The sequence below is a fragment of the Rosa chinensis genome, chromosome 1, assembly GCF_002994745.2.
Source record: "Rosa chinensis cultivar Old Blush chromosome 1, RchiOBHm-V2, whole genome shotgun sequence".
NCBI classification, from domain to species: Eukaryota; Viridiplantae; Streptophyta; class Magnoliopsida; order Rosales; family Rosaceae; genus Rosa; species Rosa chinensis.
In genome coordinates, this window is record NC_037088.1 from 25,043,547 (window position 1) to 25,060,687 (window position 17,141).

The 17,141-nt window shown below is 36.8% G+C and overlaps 2 protein-coding genes across 3 annotated transcripts; one reads left to right on the top strand and one right to left on the bottom strand.

Moving 5' to 3' along the window:
* The first annotated feature begins 499 nt into the window (after nucleotides 1-499).
* Nucleotides 500-8,199, top strand: LOC112190847. 2 transcript variants are annotated; one of them, XM_024330351.2, is made up of 6 exons: nucleotides 500-660; nucleotides 785-862; nucleotides 2,321-2,441; nucleotides 2,556-2,989; nucleotides 3,523-3,871; nucleotides 6,427-8,199. In XM_024330351.2, the coding sequence occupies exons 2-6, from the start codon at nucleotides 828-830 to the stop codon at nucleotides 7,921-7,923; spliced, it is 2,436 nt and encodes an 811-aa protein (XP_024186119.1). In that variant the 5' UTR covers nucleotides 500-660; nucleotides 785-827; the 3' UTR covers nucleotides 7,924-8,199. The 2 variants fall into 2 exon arrangements, with proteins under 2 accessions (XP_024186119.1, XP_024186132.1); XM_024330364.2 differs by having other exon boundaries at nucleotides 788-862.
* Nucleotides 8,200-8,657: 458 nt separating this feature from the next.
* Nucleotides 8,658-15,633, bottom strand: LOC112190838 (zinc finger protein BRUTUS). The gene is made up of 14 exons (XM_024330342.2): nucleotides 15,364-15,633; nucleotides 14,877-15,089; nucleotides 13,274-13,468; nucleotides 12,898-13,160; nucleotides 12,512-12,740; nucleotides 11,898-12,066; nucleotides 10,937-11,806; nucleotides 10,760-10,844; nucleotides 10,432-10,653; nucleotides 10,217-10,354; nucleotides 9,660-9,894; nucleotides 9,473-9,538; nucleotides 9,124-9,261; nucleotides 8,658-9,024 (listed from the first exon to the last, which is right to left on the bottom strand). The coding sequence occupies exons 1-14, from the start codon at nucleotides 15,580-15,582 to the stop codon at nucleotides 8,779-8,781; spliced, it is 3,288 nt and encodes a 1,095-aa protein (XP_024186110.2). The 5' UTR covers nucleotides 15,583-15,633; the 3' UTR covers nucleotides 8,658-8,778.
* Nucleotides 15,634-17,141: the final 1,508 nt, after the last annotated feature.

Sequence of the window (17,141 nt, forward strand, 5' to 3'; positions counted from 1 at the left end):
CGTTAAATAAACGGGTTAACGGATTCGGATCATTAACGGATCAACGGATCAAAATTTTCGATCCAAACCAGTCCAATAACCAAGGATCTGGAGCAGGTCAGAATCAAAATCCGGTCAATTTACAAGTCTATTTACGACTGTCAAATTTTACATATTGATTATCAATAGTCACCCATTATGGCAATGATATTTGGTAGGTGAGAAATTTATTATTAGCAATCCACTGTGGCAAAAACTAACAACCTCTCACTTACAAATTAGAAACTTCTGCCACGTATGGGCCTAGATGCTCTTTTCAGACAATCTAGATATTTCTTCGGCCTTTTCCTTATAAAAGAAATGTATAATTACCATTTCTATGTATAATTACTGTGTTAAAGTACGAGGATGCTAATAAATGAAGAAAGAATTTCCAAATTCAAAATTAAAATAAAAAAATAAAAATAAAAAAAAGGAAAAAGGAGAGAAGAGAAGGAGGAGGATTGTCCCAAATGGACCCATCGAGCATGATTGGCTTGTTGCTGTTTTTTACCGTCGCTTTCAGAAATGGTCGTCCCAAAGAAGCTTCCTCTGTTCATTCCCAACGGACCAAACTCTCTCTCGCCACTGCAACAAAAAGTCTCCGTTAGGGTTCATCGCTCATGGAATTTCCATTCCAAGGTTAACCACAACTCTCTCTCTCTCTCTCTCGCCTCTTCTACCTCAATCGCTAACCTGATTCGATCTCTTTCATCTCAACCACCTCTGTGATTTGAACTTGATTCTGCGTCTTTTATGGTTGCAGCAGCTGAATGCTAGAGTTGGGGTTTCGTTAATTTGTATTAGAAATGCATAATCCCAATCAGGACATTCAAGATCGGAGGTAAGGATCTTCTTCCGATCTCTCATTTCAATGGTTTTGAATTATGTTCCTTTCTGTGGGTTCATTTTTTTTTTTTTTTTTTCACTTTGGGTTTTGCAATGAAGCTGAAGAATAGATAAGGAATTTTCAAAAATTAACCGTGACTTTTAGGTTTTAATTCTGTATTGTTATTTGATGCTATGAAAATAATTATGATTTCGATTTTTCTTTGCTCCAGTCTGCCTGTTTGTTTTAATGTGGGCTAGATTTGATAATTTTCTTCAGTGAGATCCTAAAAAACTTGAACGTACTATGTGCTCTATTGCTCATTCATGATTTCTCGTAGTCTGGTAGAAATGATCGATACTGTACAAAGCAATCTTTACCTCTGTAAAGACCCTAATCCAGAGATAAAACTTCCGAAAACGTAATCTTGTCAGTAGACACCGACGGTCCTCAAACTTACCATCATTGTTCGTAATGAGCCAATTCCAAATAGTAATCTCCAAACATTGTTGGCCCTTTGAAGGTTCCTAGAGTTTAATTTCAAACATAAAATCACTGATAAAAGGAGGGTAAGAAGAAATGCCCAAAGAAACCCGCTTCATTACCAAATATAGAACTGGCGAATCAAGTGTGGGACTTTGGGAGTGACCAATAATCTCTTGACTATGAGAGATCGAAGAAGAAAAATTGGAGGAGCAAGAACCTAAGGCTGAAAAACAGGTTTCACACTTTATGGGTGGGCAGTGACTCTAGTGAGGGTAATAGGCTGTTGTATAGTGACAATTTTTTCTTAGTTGGGATCAACTGGGAGGCCTATAGGTAGCTGTGCGTGGGTCTTGGGGATGGGGATGGGGATGGGGTTTTCACTTCCTTATTTATACGTCTATTTACTTCATTGGACTGGTCTAGCAGTAGTGGGTAACTTATGATCATCAGTATTTCTTCTTTTCCTTTTACATACCTTTCCATATGCAGAAGCAAAGCTTGGTAGCTACTTGGCATCATATAGGTATTGTTTTATTACACCCAAGATTAAAAACTATAAACCTGATGTTTTTGTTCTTATCATACTTTTATCAAAGAGAAAAAAGATGACTAAATGGATTGGTTCTATGCTCATTAGTCCCAGTTAGATGACTACAGAATTCATCTATTTATTTATGAATGACTTAGTGACATTCACTTTAGAAGTTCGCTTATTTAGATTACCATATCCTTTTTCACCCATAAAAGGTAAGAAAAAATAAAAGAGATTGCTATATCCCTTTAAAGACAATTAGTCTTTGATGTTCGAACTTTGTAGGTTATGTTAATTGTGATTTGTAGGTTGATTCGTTCTGGAAGCATAATATTCTTGAAAGTTTCCACTTACACGGGAAACCACAAACATTCACAACTTCCCACTACAGTCTTTGCTCTTGTCATGTATTTTATGTTTGTATTGTGCTAATAATGTGGCTGCTTTATAATCAGGAGTAATTCAGGCATGGAGGATTCTCCTGGGATTACCATTGAATTTCTTCGGGCACGTTTACTGTCCGAAAGGTCTGTCTCTAGAAGCGCAAGACAAAGAGCTTATGAGCTGGAAAAAATGGTATGCTTAAAGTTACAGGAATGCCCCAAGTTTACCTCGTTTAATCTAGTGCTTAAAGAATTCTTTCTCCCTCTCTATATCTACTTAGAAGTGTTGTTTTTCTACACAATTTAGGTAGAAGAACTGGAGGAACAGCTTAAAATTGTTTCTCTTCAAAGAAAAATGGCTGAGAAAGCCACAGCAGATGTTCTTGCCATTTTGGAGAACCAGGGGGCAAGTGACATTTCTGAGGAATTTGATTCAAGCTCTGATCAGGAAACCCACCAAGAATCTGAAATGGGTAATAACTCGAGAAAGGAAGAGGAGAGCTTTTTAATTTCAAAGGCGAGAAGAAATGAGCACGAGGAACATTTAGGTTCTGACCTTGATTCTTCTTCAATACCTGGTAGAAGCTTGTCTTGGAAAGGCCGCATTGATTCTCCGCGTTCTCGTGAAAAGTATAAGGAACCATCCATGAGAAGACGTAGCACTTTTTCAGCCATTGGTTCATCTTCTTCAAGACATAACCTTGGAAAATCTTGTCGCCAGATAAAACACCGAGAATCAAGGTATATTGATTTAGCTTACTTTCTTTGTATGGACACACACACACACACATAAAGGTATATGAATGTGGACCTAAGTGAAGACATGCATTATAGTCTTTGGATCAGATATGAACAACTGAGATGCACCCACCATTACCTAATGTGCTCCTGAAATCTTCATTTTTCAGATTCAAGAGAGCAGTCTGCCAGATTGACTTTTCCTTCCCCCACTTTTCATTCTGAAATAGATGTTATACCAATAGTTGATTTATTTATTTTATTTCCAATTTACTTTTTTCCAGCCAGTAAAGAGTTGGAGTTTAACTGGTTTTGCATATCTATTGCATAAGACTGTACATGGTTCACACCAGACATGTCATGAGTATTGACCTCATCATATCCAGCTCAGTTTTGTATTGATTCTCCCAAGAACATGATACAATATAAATCTTTGTGAGAGAAAAGGATTTTCCAAGTGAACATACTTTCTTCTTGATGTGTATTATGGGTTTTAACTTCTTCGTTTACAAAAATGGTGTACTTGTGCATTTCAGGTCAGTAGTTGAGCGCTTCAAAGTTGAGCAGGAGAAGTTTGATGATTCTGAAGAAAATGGAGTTGCTGCTTCTTCAGAAGGTCTTCCAAATTGCTCATACAGTGACCCTGAGAAATTGGGAGAAGGTTCTGAATCCCAGAAAGAGAAAGTTTTATTGAAGGATGCACGCACAGGGAGCAAAGAACATCAAAGGAATGGTGACCTTGATTTTAATGGGCATGGAAGAAACAAAGACATGGAAAAAGCACTTGAATTTCAGGCACAACTTATTGGCCAAAATGAAGAGATGGAAAAGGCTCAAAGAGAATGGGAAGAGAACAAGTGCAGAGAAAATAACACCAGTACACCGGTATGCTTATATGAACATTGTCACTCCAGACTTATTTAACATACTTTTTTCTTTGACTTAAAATGTTACTACTAATGCACTACATACAAAATATTGGTTAATGCACTACATACAAAATATTGGTTAATGCTTGAAATTGATACTACTACTGCATGGTCAGCGCTACCACAAAATATCATCAATAGCTTACTTATTGCTTCACTTCACTTCCTCTAATTGCATTTATCACCGGCCTGCAGTGCTCAATGCTATCAACTACCACCAACAGTGTTTCCATTGTTATCACTACCAGTCATCACAACCTCATTTCCCAATTGTGCCTCTGGCTCCTAGTTTTAACCTATACATCTGTACTTTGAGTTTTCGCATGTTTGGGGTCATTCTATTTTCAGTTAAATAATTACTGTTCATACAAGAATCTACTTCTCTCTTGTCAATTTTTGGGACATTACTAGGATTGACTCGGCCTTTTGAAAGGTGAAATTGTAGTTGAGTTATATTCAGTGAGGCAGTAGCCACTTGGCTAGAAAAGATTTACTCTTTTGAAACCCAAGACTAAGCACATTGGCCCAACTCTACCACCAACGCCTTTTCGGTCCAGTGAGAAGTCTGCCTGGGAGTTTAACTGTAGTCATTAAGTAAATAAAGAGACATCATTGGAGCTGATGCTAAAGTTTTATCAAAAGGCGTTTGTGCATCTAGTTCATAGAGTCTATTTGAGTTCTAATGGTCATAGAGTGTCTTTAAGTTCTCAATGGGTCTCTTGTTATTTAATAGCAATAAGTCTGTCTGAGGAAAATGCATTTGAAGTCTATAAATAAGGCTATCTCCTGTAACGCAGAGTCCTAGTGCTTTGATATCTCATCGTTACTCTCTTTTCCTCCCTTTATTCTCTATCTGTCTGGTTTACTGAAATTTACAGCAACTCTTAATATATGTTTCCGAGAATCATTTCCATATAGCAAGATTTTCTATCACCTAAAGCTCACCAAAAAGGAAACATAAAAAATGCCTTGATTCTTCAGATTATATAATTACTTTTTGGCTGTTAAGCCTAGATAATAAATTTGTTGCATAAACATATTGAATTTCAGTTTAGCATATAGCCATTTGCCAACTTGTGATACATTACTACTGTGGTCTTGTGATACATTGTCATTGCTTCTGTTGTTTAAACCTATAAGAGTTATGCATGCCTATGAGGTTCTTGCTTCAGCCATGATATTGGAGTAAAATGTACAACTGTATAGCTTCTTTCCTCCATAAGTTGGGCATACACAAGTCTGGCATGTTGGAATTTGGACTTCTGTAGGGAAGTAATGATCCCTAACTTGATTTTTAGTTAATCGTTTCTGGATGGCATTTATCTAACCTGTAACTCAGTCAAGCTGTGCTTGCATTGACACATATCTTGTGATTAATAACTCAAACTTTGGAGCCCTTATCTCCATATAAAATCCATCATCATACATTGGCAGAAATTAAAAATTTGTATGATCAAGATGCTAGAGGGTTTCACACTGGGTAAAAAAGAAGAAAAAGGTAAAATAGCTTAATACTATACTACTTGGTAAGAATCTCTGTGCTAAAATTGGTTATCTGTTCAGCACTAAGTCGATCCATTTATGCATGCCTCAAGGTGGTGCCAGTTTTAGGTTTGATTGAGTGATAGTACAACCCTTTCCTGTTTCGTATTAGGTTTTGCCATCTTATTATATTGTTTTTCAAGCTGCTCACGTTGTTTGTATATGATGACTACGATACATGGAGGCATCCGCTTCAACTCTCATGATATGTATGTTTCATAGCTGAGTGAGGGCTTTTTGTTGGGCATTTATAAAAGTATAAGGTGGTAAGGAAGAAACATAATCAACTAGATAACCTACAAGGATTTAAATAAGTTTGAACAACTAGCAAATACAATGATATAAACATACTAGAGTATGAGAAATAAATGCTAATTAACTGAGATTGAGGAGGTTGGAAGCAAGGCGTAGACAAGCCCCTGAGGGAGAAAGGTGGTGTGCAGCGGCCTTGAGAGGAAGAGGGGCAAGTGGCAACCTAGGAGAGAGAGGGAAACGGGTGCTGTATTTTGGAGAGAGCGAGAGCAAGGATCTGAGATAGCCTTGGCCGCTCTGTACCAGTTAGAAGTTGGACTATTTCTGTGTCTGTCTTATAGGCAATTAGCTTAGAGAGGAGTTTATATAGATACAAGACTTGACAATTAGCTAAGGAATTAAAACTTACAACTTATGATTTAAAGGCCTAAACTTCGAACAACTAGCAAATTTAATGAATATAGACATAGTAGACTATGAGATAATAATGCAGCAGAGATTACGGATATGGTTGAGGAGGTTTGTCTAACAGAATGAGAGAATGAGAGTGGCATAATTTTGCTCTCATTTTCATATGTTGGTTTGTTAAAATAATGCATTTGGTGGTTCTAGTCAGTTGTTAACCACGTTAAGTAGTAAAAGTAATTCCTATTGTAGTAAGTTTATTTATATGGTTTTTTTATCACTTACTCTTCTTTTTTTAATTTGGTCATATAGGACTCGTGTGACCCTGGGAACCATTCAGATATCACTGAGGAAAGAGATGAGATGAAGGCTTCATTTCCTGCTGAGATTGCTGCCTCCCAAGCTCAGGAGGCAAAGTCAGAGGCAAGAGATGCTTGCCTATTTGAGGAAAAGACCAAAACGCAGCCAAATGGTTTTCTACCACCTTCAGATGTAGAGATGGGAGGGATGCAGGATCCGCTGAATAGAAGCAGTGTTGCTTCTGCCTCACCAGTTCAAGAATTTGCATTCCCCACGGCATATGAAAAGCAAACTCAAGAGAGCCTAGAAAACAATGCTCATCAACCTTCACCTGGCTCCCATCATGACCCACTTTTGCTTGGATCATCCTACAACAGGTCATCAGTTGCCTCTTCTTCCGATGAAGACAGTAGTTTACGTAATGCTTCAGGGAGCAGAAATGACCTGTATGCATTGGTGCCTCACGATTCACAGGATCGGTTGGGTGGTGTACTGGATGCACTTAAAAAAGCAAAGCTATCACTACGGCAAAAAATGACTAGATTGCCTCTACTAGATGGGACATCTGTTCAGGAATCTATTGAACCGTCTATTCCTGCTATAACATCTGGAAGCAGATTGGATATTCCTGTTGGGTGTGCTGGGCTTTTCAGATTACCAACTGATTTTGCAGTTGAAGAAGCTGCGACTAAAAATAGCTACCTTGGTTTGGGATCTTCCTTACCATCTGCAAGATATTTTCCTGATAAGGGGATGGCAGCAACTTCCACCGATCAATTTGTCAGAAGCACTTATATTGAGACTAGACCACCCTTTTCTAATCATGTTGGTGATCGATTCATCGCAAGCCCTTATGTTGAGAATAGACAAACTGTTTCTACTGGTGCTGGGGATCGAGTTGTTGCCAGTCCTTATGTGGAGACTAGAAGAGCTTTCTCTTCTAATGTTGCAGGTCAATTCATCACCAATCCCAGTATTGAGACTAGACCGCCCTTTTCTAACAATGTTGGTGATAGATTCGTCACAAGCCATTATGTTGATACTAGGCCAACCTTTTCTACCAATGCTGGTGATCGATATGTCGCAAGTCCTTACCTTGATATCAGACCAACTTTGTCTTCTGATGCTGCTGGTCGATTTGTCACCAATCATAAAATCGAGACTAGACCAAATTTTCCCATGAATGTTGCTGATCAATTTGTTACTAGCGCCTCCGGTGAGACTGATTTTTCTGCTGATAATAGATTTCTTGGTGGTAACTATGCAGAATCTTGGTCAAGAGTTTCTACGCCAATTCCACATTTTGATCCCTACTTAGATATGAGCCAACTGTCATCCAGATATACCAATTCCACCACCTATCAGAACTACCCTCCTTTTTCAGACCCAATACCCTGGATAGCATCTGATGAAGTATTAACAAGACCCTTTCCACGAAGGCCTGCTGTGGTACCCGCAGTTCATTTGTCATCGTATGATGATCCTGGTAGACCTAATATGTACAGATGATAGGAGTCGTTAGTTAGTTGATTACAGTGAACCTCAGTAGTGAGTAGTGGTTTGGTAGATAGGTTTGAACTCAAGGACCTGGATATTTTCCTTTGTTAGACCCCTTTTTTTTTTTTTTTTTCCTTTTCGCCTTTTCCCTCTCCCTTGAATTTTCTGTATTTATCGAAGGAGATTGAGGTTGTACAGACATCCACCACCATAGTTAGTGCTCCTATCTTTTGTTGGCTTTTGCTTCACTTGATGTTTCATTCAAACAGTTCTCTCCTTTGCAGTGTATGTGCACATTCACACATTATTTGGGACCCAGTTTACTCTCATATAAAAGCAAGTGAAACGTAGTGTTGCAAATGGAAATCAATTGGCCTGCTAAGAATGAATTCTCATCCTTCCGCTCCCCGTCGTGATGACTTCTGATTACTGCAAAACGGACCTTGATGTCGAGTTTCTGGTTTCTTATATATGATATGGAGAACGGTTCTCTCATGATCACGACTTAAATAGGTTGGCAACACTAGAGCGACTTTTTTTTTTTTATCTGAGTAGTAGAAATGATAACTTTATTTATTAATGGTAACATTACAAAGAGACCTGTAACAAAGTGGCTTGCCGTAAATATAAGTCTCTCACACATAACGTTACACTTTTTTGAGAAATAGATAATTTCATTACTTATCCATGGCCAGAAGGCACGTACTTAAATACATATGTTTGCTAAAAAACACAGAAAAATTACAGAAAACACACAAATTACAGAGTACAGAGCAAAAAAGTCCGCATACTACTGAACTTTATTCAAGGAACAATTTGAAACCCCATCTTATAAATTCTTTATTTGGGGAAAAATCATAGTCTGCACTACAATAGTTGAATGTACTTGTCTCTTCCTAATGCTTTGAAGCCAAGCAAAATTAGAAGAGTACTTAAGACACAAAACAACACCAGACCGCAGAGCACTACACAACACGACACACACCTCTCTTTAGCCTTCTGTCCTGCTACTCCATTCTCCAATCCCCTTTTTAATCTTTGCAGGAATCTTGGTAGAACTAGTCTTCCATCAAGGTGTTCAAACCATAAGACAAGCTGATATAAAATATTTACCTGCAGCAAAAGGAAACAAGAAAGAAATAGAAATTTGAGTACATTGAAAGATGAAAGAGAGAGAAACTATCAATATCCACTAAACAAGTTCAGCCTTACCCAGAGGCTCGTGCGCATGAAAAATCTCCCTTCAGGATTAATATCAGTGCATGAAGTCATTTCAGTTTTTTGGTCATAGCTATAAAATTCCATGGTCTCATCACCATCCACAAGTAGTGAGGATTGAGTTGATGTCATCTGAAAAATTACAGTCAATACTCAAGTGAGAAAGAAGCATTCATGAAGTCTAGAATGTACTTCAGATTAAGTAACTAACCGCATTTTATCATTTTTGGTGTGTAAATGAAGTATATAAGTCCTCAAAGATTGAATTTTTTAAAATATATATATATATATATATATATATATATATATATATATATAAACATAAGCCTATTACTTTTATTACCATCGTAGCTCCTGAAGATCTGCTGCAAACTGGACAAGTGTATGGACTGTTGCTCTGAGTGCAAGTCTAGGAAAACACAAGAAAGGTTGAGAGATTCTACTCAATCACTTCTCATAAATATGTATCTAACAGAGAAAGGGAAAACAATGTAAAAGATATATGAAATTTATGTGAGAGAAATAGAAACCTTGAAGCAAGCTAAATGCATACAATGGCCACATGGTAAAGCTTTGATTCTTGAACTTGATGTGAATAAGAACTCATTGCAGACAGGGCAGTTGGTTTCTAGACATTTCTCCTGGCACTTGTGGTTCACCGAAGCCATCCCCATGCAACAATTGCACGACATGCAGTGAAAATAATCAATGCCAAGGCCCTTCCCTACTCGGCATAAGTTGCAAAATGGACAGTGGTAGACATTCCTGAGTAAGGAAATCGGTAACTCAGAAAACTGATATGTTTTCGGTTAATTGAAGAACACATTATCAATCTGAAGTTACTTGTATTGATGAGGATATCTACTTCAGTTAAAGAAACTTCAGCTAGTGTAACCGTATCATATGACTGATCAAAGTTTTCTGATATAGTTTACTTTTTATTTTTTTAAATCCACACACAGTAGATGAGTGGATTTAAGAAGAATTGAAAAATTACTTCAAAAAGAAAAGAAAAAAAAAGAATTGAAATTTATTGGCTTAAATAATGGTAACTTACAAGTATTATGTTCTAATAGATTTTGTGTACCTGTCATCATCAAAGAGGTTGCAAATATTACAATAATATTTTGCCATTGGAAATCCATTGCAAGAAGCTGTCGAGCATACTGACCCAACTGGCTGAATATTAAGACAGCTCATACACATCATTTTGGATGTTGCTTTCCTGGAAAAACAGAATGGATGATCAGCTATAGAATTTCTCAACTTGAGAAGAAGCTAGATTATCAGAAAATTTATTACCTATCCATTGGGTGGTCGCTCATAATGTCATGGCAAAATCTACAAGTGAACAGTTTGCCGCAGCAAACAGCTAGGAGTTTGCAGTTTCTCTTGTAATGCTGGCAGCCATACACTGTTTTCTCATGATCTCGAAACGTTGGTGACAGTCCCCCTAACTGTTCACTATTTGAACTATCCACTGCTATTGCTATAGTTAAACTCTGCTGAGCAGCAATCCAGTAACTAAAATAGAACATCAGTACTTCATATTATGTTGGCAGTTATCACTTATCAAATCATTAGGTTTCATGTGCAAGATCATAAAGTAGGTGGCAACAATCAGACTAACCTAGTCATTTGATGCTTCAAGTTATTCCGCGTATGAGAGTTGAAAGTATGATCAATTTGGTGATGGCTTTCTTCAAATCCAGTACCTTAAAATAGACAAAACATATAGAATCATTGTCAACAGAATGATATTGACATAGAATATCAAAGTGTATGCTGCAGGATTTTTAGCACAAACCTTTTATGAAAATGCTAGTTTCTGGTTTAGGTGGTAGAGTTGACAGTGAGCTTCCTTTCCCGCATTCACCAAGCCACTCCTTGAACATTGTATTTTTTGTAACATTCTTGAAGGTATCCATCATTTTACTCCATTCATCCTCAGTAAGTGCAGAAGTAACCCATGGTAACATAGATTGGAGAACTTCAGCACCTGTAGTCCCCAGTATGAAACCGATCATTTTGTTTTGCTCCTCCACAGAGAAGTGTGCTCCAAATAATGGCCACAGCTCAAGCTCTTCCCGGTACATGTGCTCATCTACCATCATTCTTAGCGACATGAACATTATTCGAAGCTTGTTTGCCAGCTCATAGTACTTTCCCACACATTCACTTATGGGGGCACCAGATCTTGTACCTCTGTGAAGGTGAGAAAGCTCAAGAAGAACACCTGAAATATTTTCAAATGCATCTTCCTCTTGCTTATGATCAAGTGTGTAGGAGTGACTTACATTTTGAAGTGCGTCTCTGGATTCCATTGCTGGATACAATACAAAATCCTCTGCATTACTATGAGCTCTATATAAGCCCCATAACAAACAGAAACTTTCAATGAACTGCTGAAGAAATATTTCATCACAGTTACTAAGCCTTTCAGATTCAGTGTCTAGATATTCCAAGTCACGGTGTATGGCCTTATGAACTTTAAAAACAACATCTATTGGTTGTGCAGGTATTCCAGTGGTGGAACAGCTATTGGATTTTTCACAAACTGAATGTGATGGTGACATAGACTTGATATACAAGGAACTAGATGAGCATAAGCAGTCATTAGAAGCCTTACTAGCCCAACCACAAAAGAGCTGCACCAGTGCGATATCTGATGCTGGAGCTGTATCAAACAATTTGGTAAGAAACTATGTACTGTAATCATCAAGTCAGTAAAGTAGTATATCAATCTATAGAGGAGAAGGGTATTGAACCTGCCAACTGCATGTTATTGACAAAATTCTGGGCTTCATTTGCAGTCAATGACTTTACCAGCCATGGCAAGACACGCTCAATTAGTTTCAAGGGCATCACACACAAGCTCTGATGCAGAAGTTCCTGTTGTCTTTTAATGCTCAAGTGCTTTCGAACAAGTGGAAGTACCTAGAAAGACAAGGAATCCAGAATCAAAAAGGGATACATAGTGCAGTTCTAGTCATGCATTGTTGAGAGTATACTAGACTTCCAACCATCAACCTGTTAACAGTTTCATGGCAATACATTAGATCTTCAGACAGTTCAAGACTCCAACCACCACCAATTGTTTTTGGATTTGCACACACACACACACGCACACATGTATGTATTTTTGCATATATACTCTTTCCAAGAAATTAAAAATTACAATATCATCTTCACATAAATGATACAGAGAAGCAGATTAGAATATTGTATACATCTCAACAGTCTAGACTCCAGACTTTCATTTAAGTCACTTTTAGTTGTGTACTGTATTATTCATTGTACTGGTTCCATAATATGCTGCATAACTTTGCAGAAGCTACCAAATATCCCCACAAGATACTTTTGATCAATAAAGAGAGCTCACCTTAACTTCCTCATCATGGAAATGCGCCTTTAAAGTTGTCATTATTTGATCAGCACAGGAGCATATCTTTGAATGAAATTTAGCAGCTGTGGAAGGAATTGTTGATGCGCTTTTTAAACTTTCGAGCAAATACCTAAACTCATTGGTTAGATTTACTTCATTTCTGTGCTCATGGAAAATTGAAATTTCTCCGTACACTGCAGGATATAGAACCGTTTCCTCAGCAATACTACAACAGAGTAAAAAAAGAATCAGTTATTGTCGGGTGACAGAAGAGGAAAAGTATTCCATCACAGAAAATTAAAGCAATTGAGCAACACCATTCATTACTAAACATTCTTAATGACTAATCAAATAATATAAACAAGATAATGTTTCAAGAAAACCTGTGAAACATGCAAATTTCAGCAATAAATTGCAGCCTGTCATAGAAAGCCAGTAAATCATAATTAATAACATCTCCAGAAATAGACATCTTCTTCTCTTCCGCAAGTGTTTCATTCAACTCTGTCTCAATAGCATGATGCCAAATCAACATATCATCTATTGGATACACCCCATTGAACTCATATGCACAACTTGTATCATCATTTCGATCAGCTGTCATTCCAGCACAATTGTCTTTCCCTTCCATCCAGGTGAAAATGACCTTCAATAAACAAGAGATACTTGTAATCAATCATTCAATTGCATGCCCTTGATAGCAAAAAATAATTGAAACCAATCTGAATGTATAATATTGGAAAGATCAAGAAGGCTAACCTCTTGGAGAAGCTTCTCGGCTGGTACTATCATACTTAAGCACTTGTACAGATGCTGACATTCATCAAGTGACAAGGAGGACGCTAGCCAGGGAATGAGTTTAGCCACTATATTCGTGGGGATGCTGCTCAAAAGCTTCCAGACTAATGAAGCTTGCTCTTCAACTGAGAATTTCTGAATGAGCAAAGGGATGATCTGATATTTGTTGAAAAGAGAAAAGAATATATATATATATATATAATATATATATATATATAGCATAGTAACGAAAAAGTTAGAGGATCCAACCGCAAATTATACTTAGAAGATCCATTAAAATATTGATGTAAAAATCAAATTGAATACATGATAGAATCCAATCATGCATGTACTTTGGAAATAGTCAGCGTGTGACTCTACAGAAAATAATTGTTCAATAATCATATGGTTGTGAAAAATAATACTTTTGGAAGTGATGGGATTCTGGTTATTATACAATGAAATACATGACTTCGATAGTTAGATCTATCTGCTAATTAATATCCTCCTAGCCTGAAACACCAATTACAATCATGAAAGAATCCAATCATGCATGTACTTTGGGAATAGTCAGCGTGTGACTCTACAGAAAATAATTGTTCAATAATCATACGGTTGTATCTGGGACAGGAACTTATGCAACAACAAAAAAACATACATTTCCACAATTTAGATCACAAGGGAGCAGGGTTATGTGTATAGACGACTTGAACCAGGGTGAAAAATAATACTTCTGGTTATTATACAGTGAAATACATGACTTAGATAGTTAGATCTATCTGCTAATTAATATCCTCCTAGCCTCAAACACCAATTACAATTGCCCAATACCATTTTGATCAAGGAGCATAAGTCTCCTAATTATACTAAGAGGTCGGAGGTTCTTCAAAAAAAAGAAGAGGTCGTAGGTTGTTATCTAAGATTTCTGACTTGTATCTGATTAAGAATTGAATTAAAACTTAAAACTGAACGGTTCAATTTTGACTCTTCACATAAAGACAAAGAGCTCTCTCATATACAGTCAGCTTTTTATAAGGATCGGAATCAGTGGAGAGACATTTAATTTTATATAGCGAAAGTCCACTAATTATAGACAAGGGGAAGCATACTAAAGTGTTCGTAGATATAATGATATTATACATTTAAGTGGAAAACCAACACCTCTCTTATGCTTGAATTTACTAAGTTGTCATTGTCTCAAAATTATATCTGTATCTAACAAAAACGAATGTTCTTCATTAAATTTTTATGTATTTAATTACTTACAAATCACATATTGCTTTCCATCTCAACTGTAATCCGCAGAAGATGTATGTGCCTGCATTAGTTCTTTTTACTTTTGAAAAATTAAAATGATCGGAAATTTTCATTCAATACAGATGAAAAGATTGTAAAGCTCATAACCATGTATTACTACTAACAATAGTCTCTAATTCCGATAGAAAAAATTTGGCAAGTAGGGCTTAATTTGATAAAAAAAAAACGAGCCTACTAACTAATACGCCAAAAAATAAGCCTGCATTTTTTTAGTAAATATAAATATCAATAGAATACAGAAAAAACAGATAAAACAAATGGATTAAACCTGCTCCTCTTCCTTGGCCATGCACTGGCTAAACATTGTTTGAAGGGATCCTGTAAAGCACAGCAACACCTTGCTTGGAATATTTTCCTCATTTTGTATGCTAGAAATTAGCAGCTTAAACAGATGATCGAAAACAAGTATTTGATTCTGGTGTTGAAGGAAGTAGGTTTCTGCTATATTTTTGACCCGTGCATCAACAGCTGCATATATCACCTGCATTTCCAAAATTTAGTGGAAACTCGAGTACTAATAAATGTTCTATTTCCAAACAGTCTCTAAATATATATGTTATGTGGCTAAACTGTTAATTTAAAGCAGTCATGATCACACATTGTGATCATGTTTGGTTGTCAATCTAAATTTGTATGCAGCGGAAAAAAAAAGTGTGGTAATGGTGATTTACGAGAACTAAACAACATAATAGGTTATTTATATATATCAAAAGACATAATCCACTTCTAAATACATTCTTTAATGTTGTGCATACCTCATCTTTGACACTTAAGTAGTTTTCATAAATCAATTTTAGAAAGTTGCACCGCTCAAAAAATGCCCGAAATTCTACACTTTGGCCGTTGGCATAGCCCATTGTTGATCGTTGAAGCACATCAAGCTCATTAGACATTGCTTTGTGAATGAATATAATTATTGAAAGTGGTGAATGTGGCTTGGATGGGGATGATGCCTTTTCCTTTTGCAATGCCATTATCGTAAACGTTTCCGTCACTTCAAAATTGGTTGTTTTGAATTAGAAGCCGTGCCTTCTCACAAGTCTAGCTTGGATTATGATTTGCAAAGGTGCAATATTATTTATAAGAATCACCAGAAAGGGGGAGCTGAATTGTATATAGCTAGTTTAGTTGACATGGTTCCACGTGGTGATTTTGTTGTACATAAACAGATTATGCATGTTAATCCAATAATCCAAATTAACGTGAATACATATAAACTAAACTAATTAGGAAGTGGGAGATTGTATTGACAATCAAACACAATTAGTCAAGAAAGAAGTGCATGATTATTGCCATTGTCTGCTGTTATGGAATATCTAGGCGGCAATGATGTGGCAAAACAATTTCAAACAATAAATAAGAAATTAGTCAAGAAATAAGTGCATGATTGATTATTTACCTGAAATTCAAAACAATTTCATACGAAATTCAAATGTGTACGCATGTATTATAAAGGGTGTTCTAATTCAGGTCAAGTGTGCATGATTCTTGCCATGCCGCCAGCTGCTTCTAGAGTATGCATTTCAATTGCCATTTATGGAGATGCTCATGCTTAGAACGTACTTAAGAGGATGCTAAGAACCAAGAGTCTATAGGAAGAGTTGTTAATTAATATTTGACTAATTTTACCGAAAGGATCTGTTTTTTTTTTATTTTTTTTTTTATGACATACCGAAAGGATCTGTTGATGGGTGAGGTTTACTTCTTTCTTCGATATACAATTCTCAGTTGGAATACCGTCACGTGTCCGTGATCAGTGGTCTGGCTAAAATATTGGTCAAAGTTGCACAGCCCTCTTCTAATTGGTCAATTTGACATAATTTATTTTTTATTTGCCTCATATAATCACCATTAGAATATCTTTTGCAATACCGGCTATTTTGTCTACCAAATTTAAACTAAAATGTTATATTGAGTAGAAAATTTTAAAAATATGTTTACATAGTTCTCTATTTTAGCTACCTTTAAATTTATATTATTTTTTTAATGAATAAAACATATTTTAAGTATATCAAAAAATTATGAAAAAAAAAAACACTGAAAATGAATGTTTTGTTTAAGGATAACCCTATTTGTGTTTAGCCCAAACTCTAGGTTACTTGATCTATTGGTAATAGGGTTTAATTAGAAGAATCTAAAGATTATCTTTCTTTGTATGATTCAGACTCTATGTATTGTAATCCTCTATATAAAGAGCCCCATATTATCAATGAGAATACACAACGATTTTCTCTCTGTTTCTGATTCCCTAAAACACGTTATCAGCACGAAGCTCTAACCCTGAAACCCTAATTTCGTAGCCCTCAAATTCCAACATCCACCGCCCCACATATTGAAGCCATAGCCTCAAGGAACCCAGAACCGGCGGCGGAACCACCGGAACCGGCCGTCGAAAAAATCGGACCGGCCCCTGCCCCTTGCAAGCACCTGCCGAGTCCTGCCAAGGTCCCTGCACGCCCCTGCCGAGATCTGCCAAGTGTTGCCGAGCCTCTGTCGACAGCCTACAAGCATCTGCTGAGAGCCCTGCACGCTT

Excerpts from the sequence above, each read along its gene's own strand:
- LOC112190847 (XM_024330351.2), top strand. The coding sequence starts at position 828 with ATGCATAATCCCAATCAGGACATTCAAGATCGGAG. Across the intron at positions 863-2,320 it reads CAGGACATTCAAGATCGGAG|GAGTAATTCAGGCATGGAGG; the intron begins GTAAGGATCTTC and ends CTTTATAATCAG. Across the intron at positions 3,872-6,426 it reads AAAATAACACCAGTACACCG|GACTCGTGTGACCCTGGGAA; the intron begins GTATGCTTATAT and ends TTGGTCATATAG.
- LOC112190838 (XM_024330342.2), bottom strand. The coding sequence starts at position 15,582 with ATGGCATTGCAAAAGGAAAAGGCATCATCCCCATCCAAGCCACATTCA. Across the intron at positions 15,090-15,363 it reads ACTTAAGTGTCAAAGATGAG|GTGATATATGCAGCTGTTGA; the intron begins GTATGCACAACA and ends TTGGAAATGCAG. Across the intron at positions 9,539-9,659 it reads TGCATTTAGCTTGCTTCAAG|ACTTGCACTCAGAGCAACAG; the intron begins GTTTCTATTTCT and ends GTGTTTTCCTAG.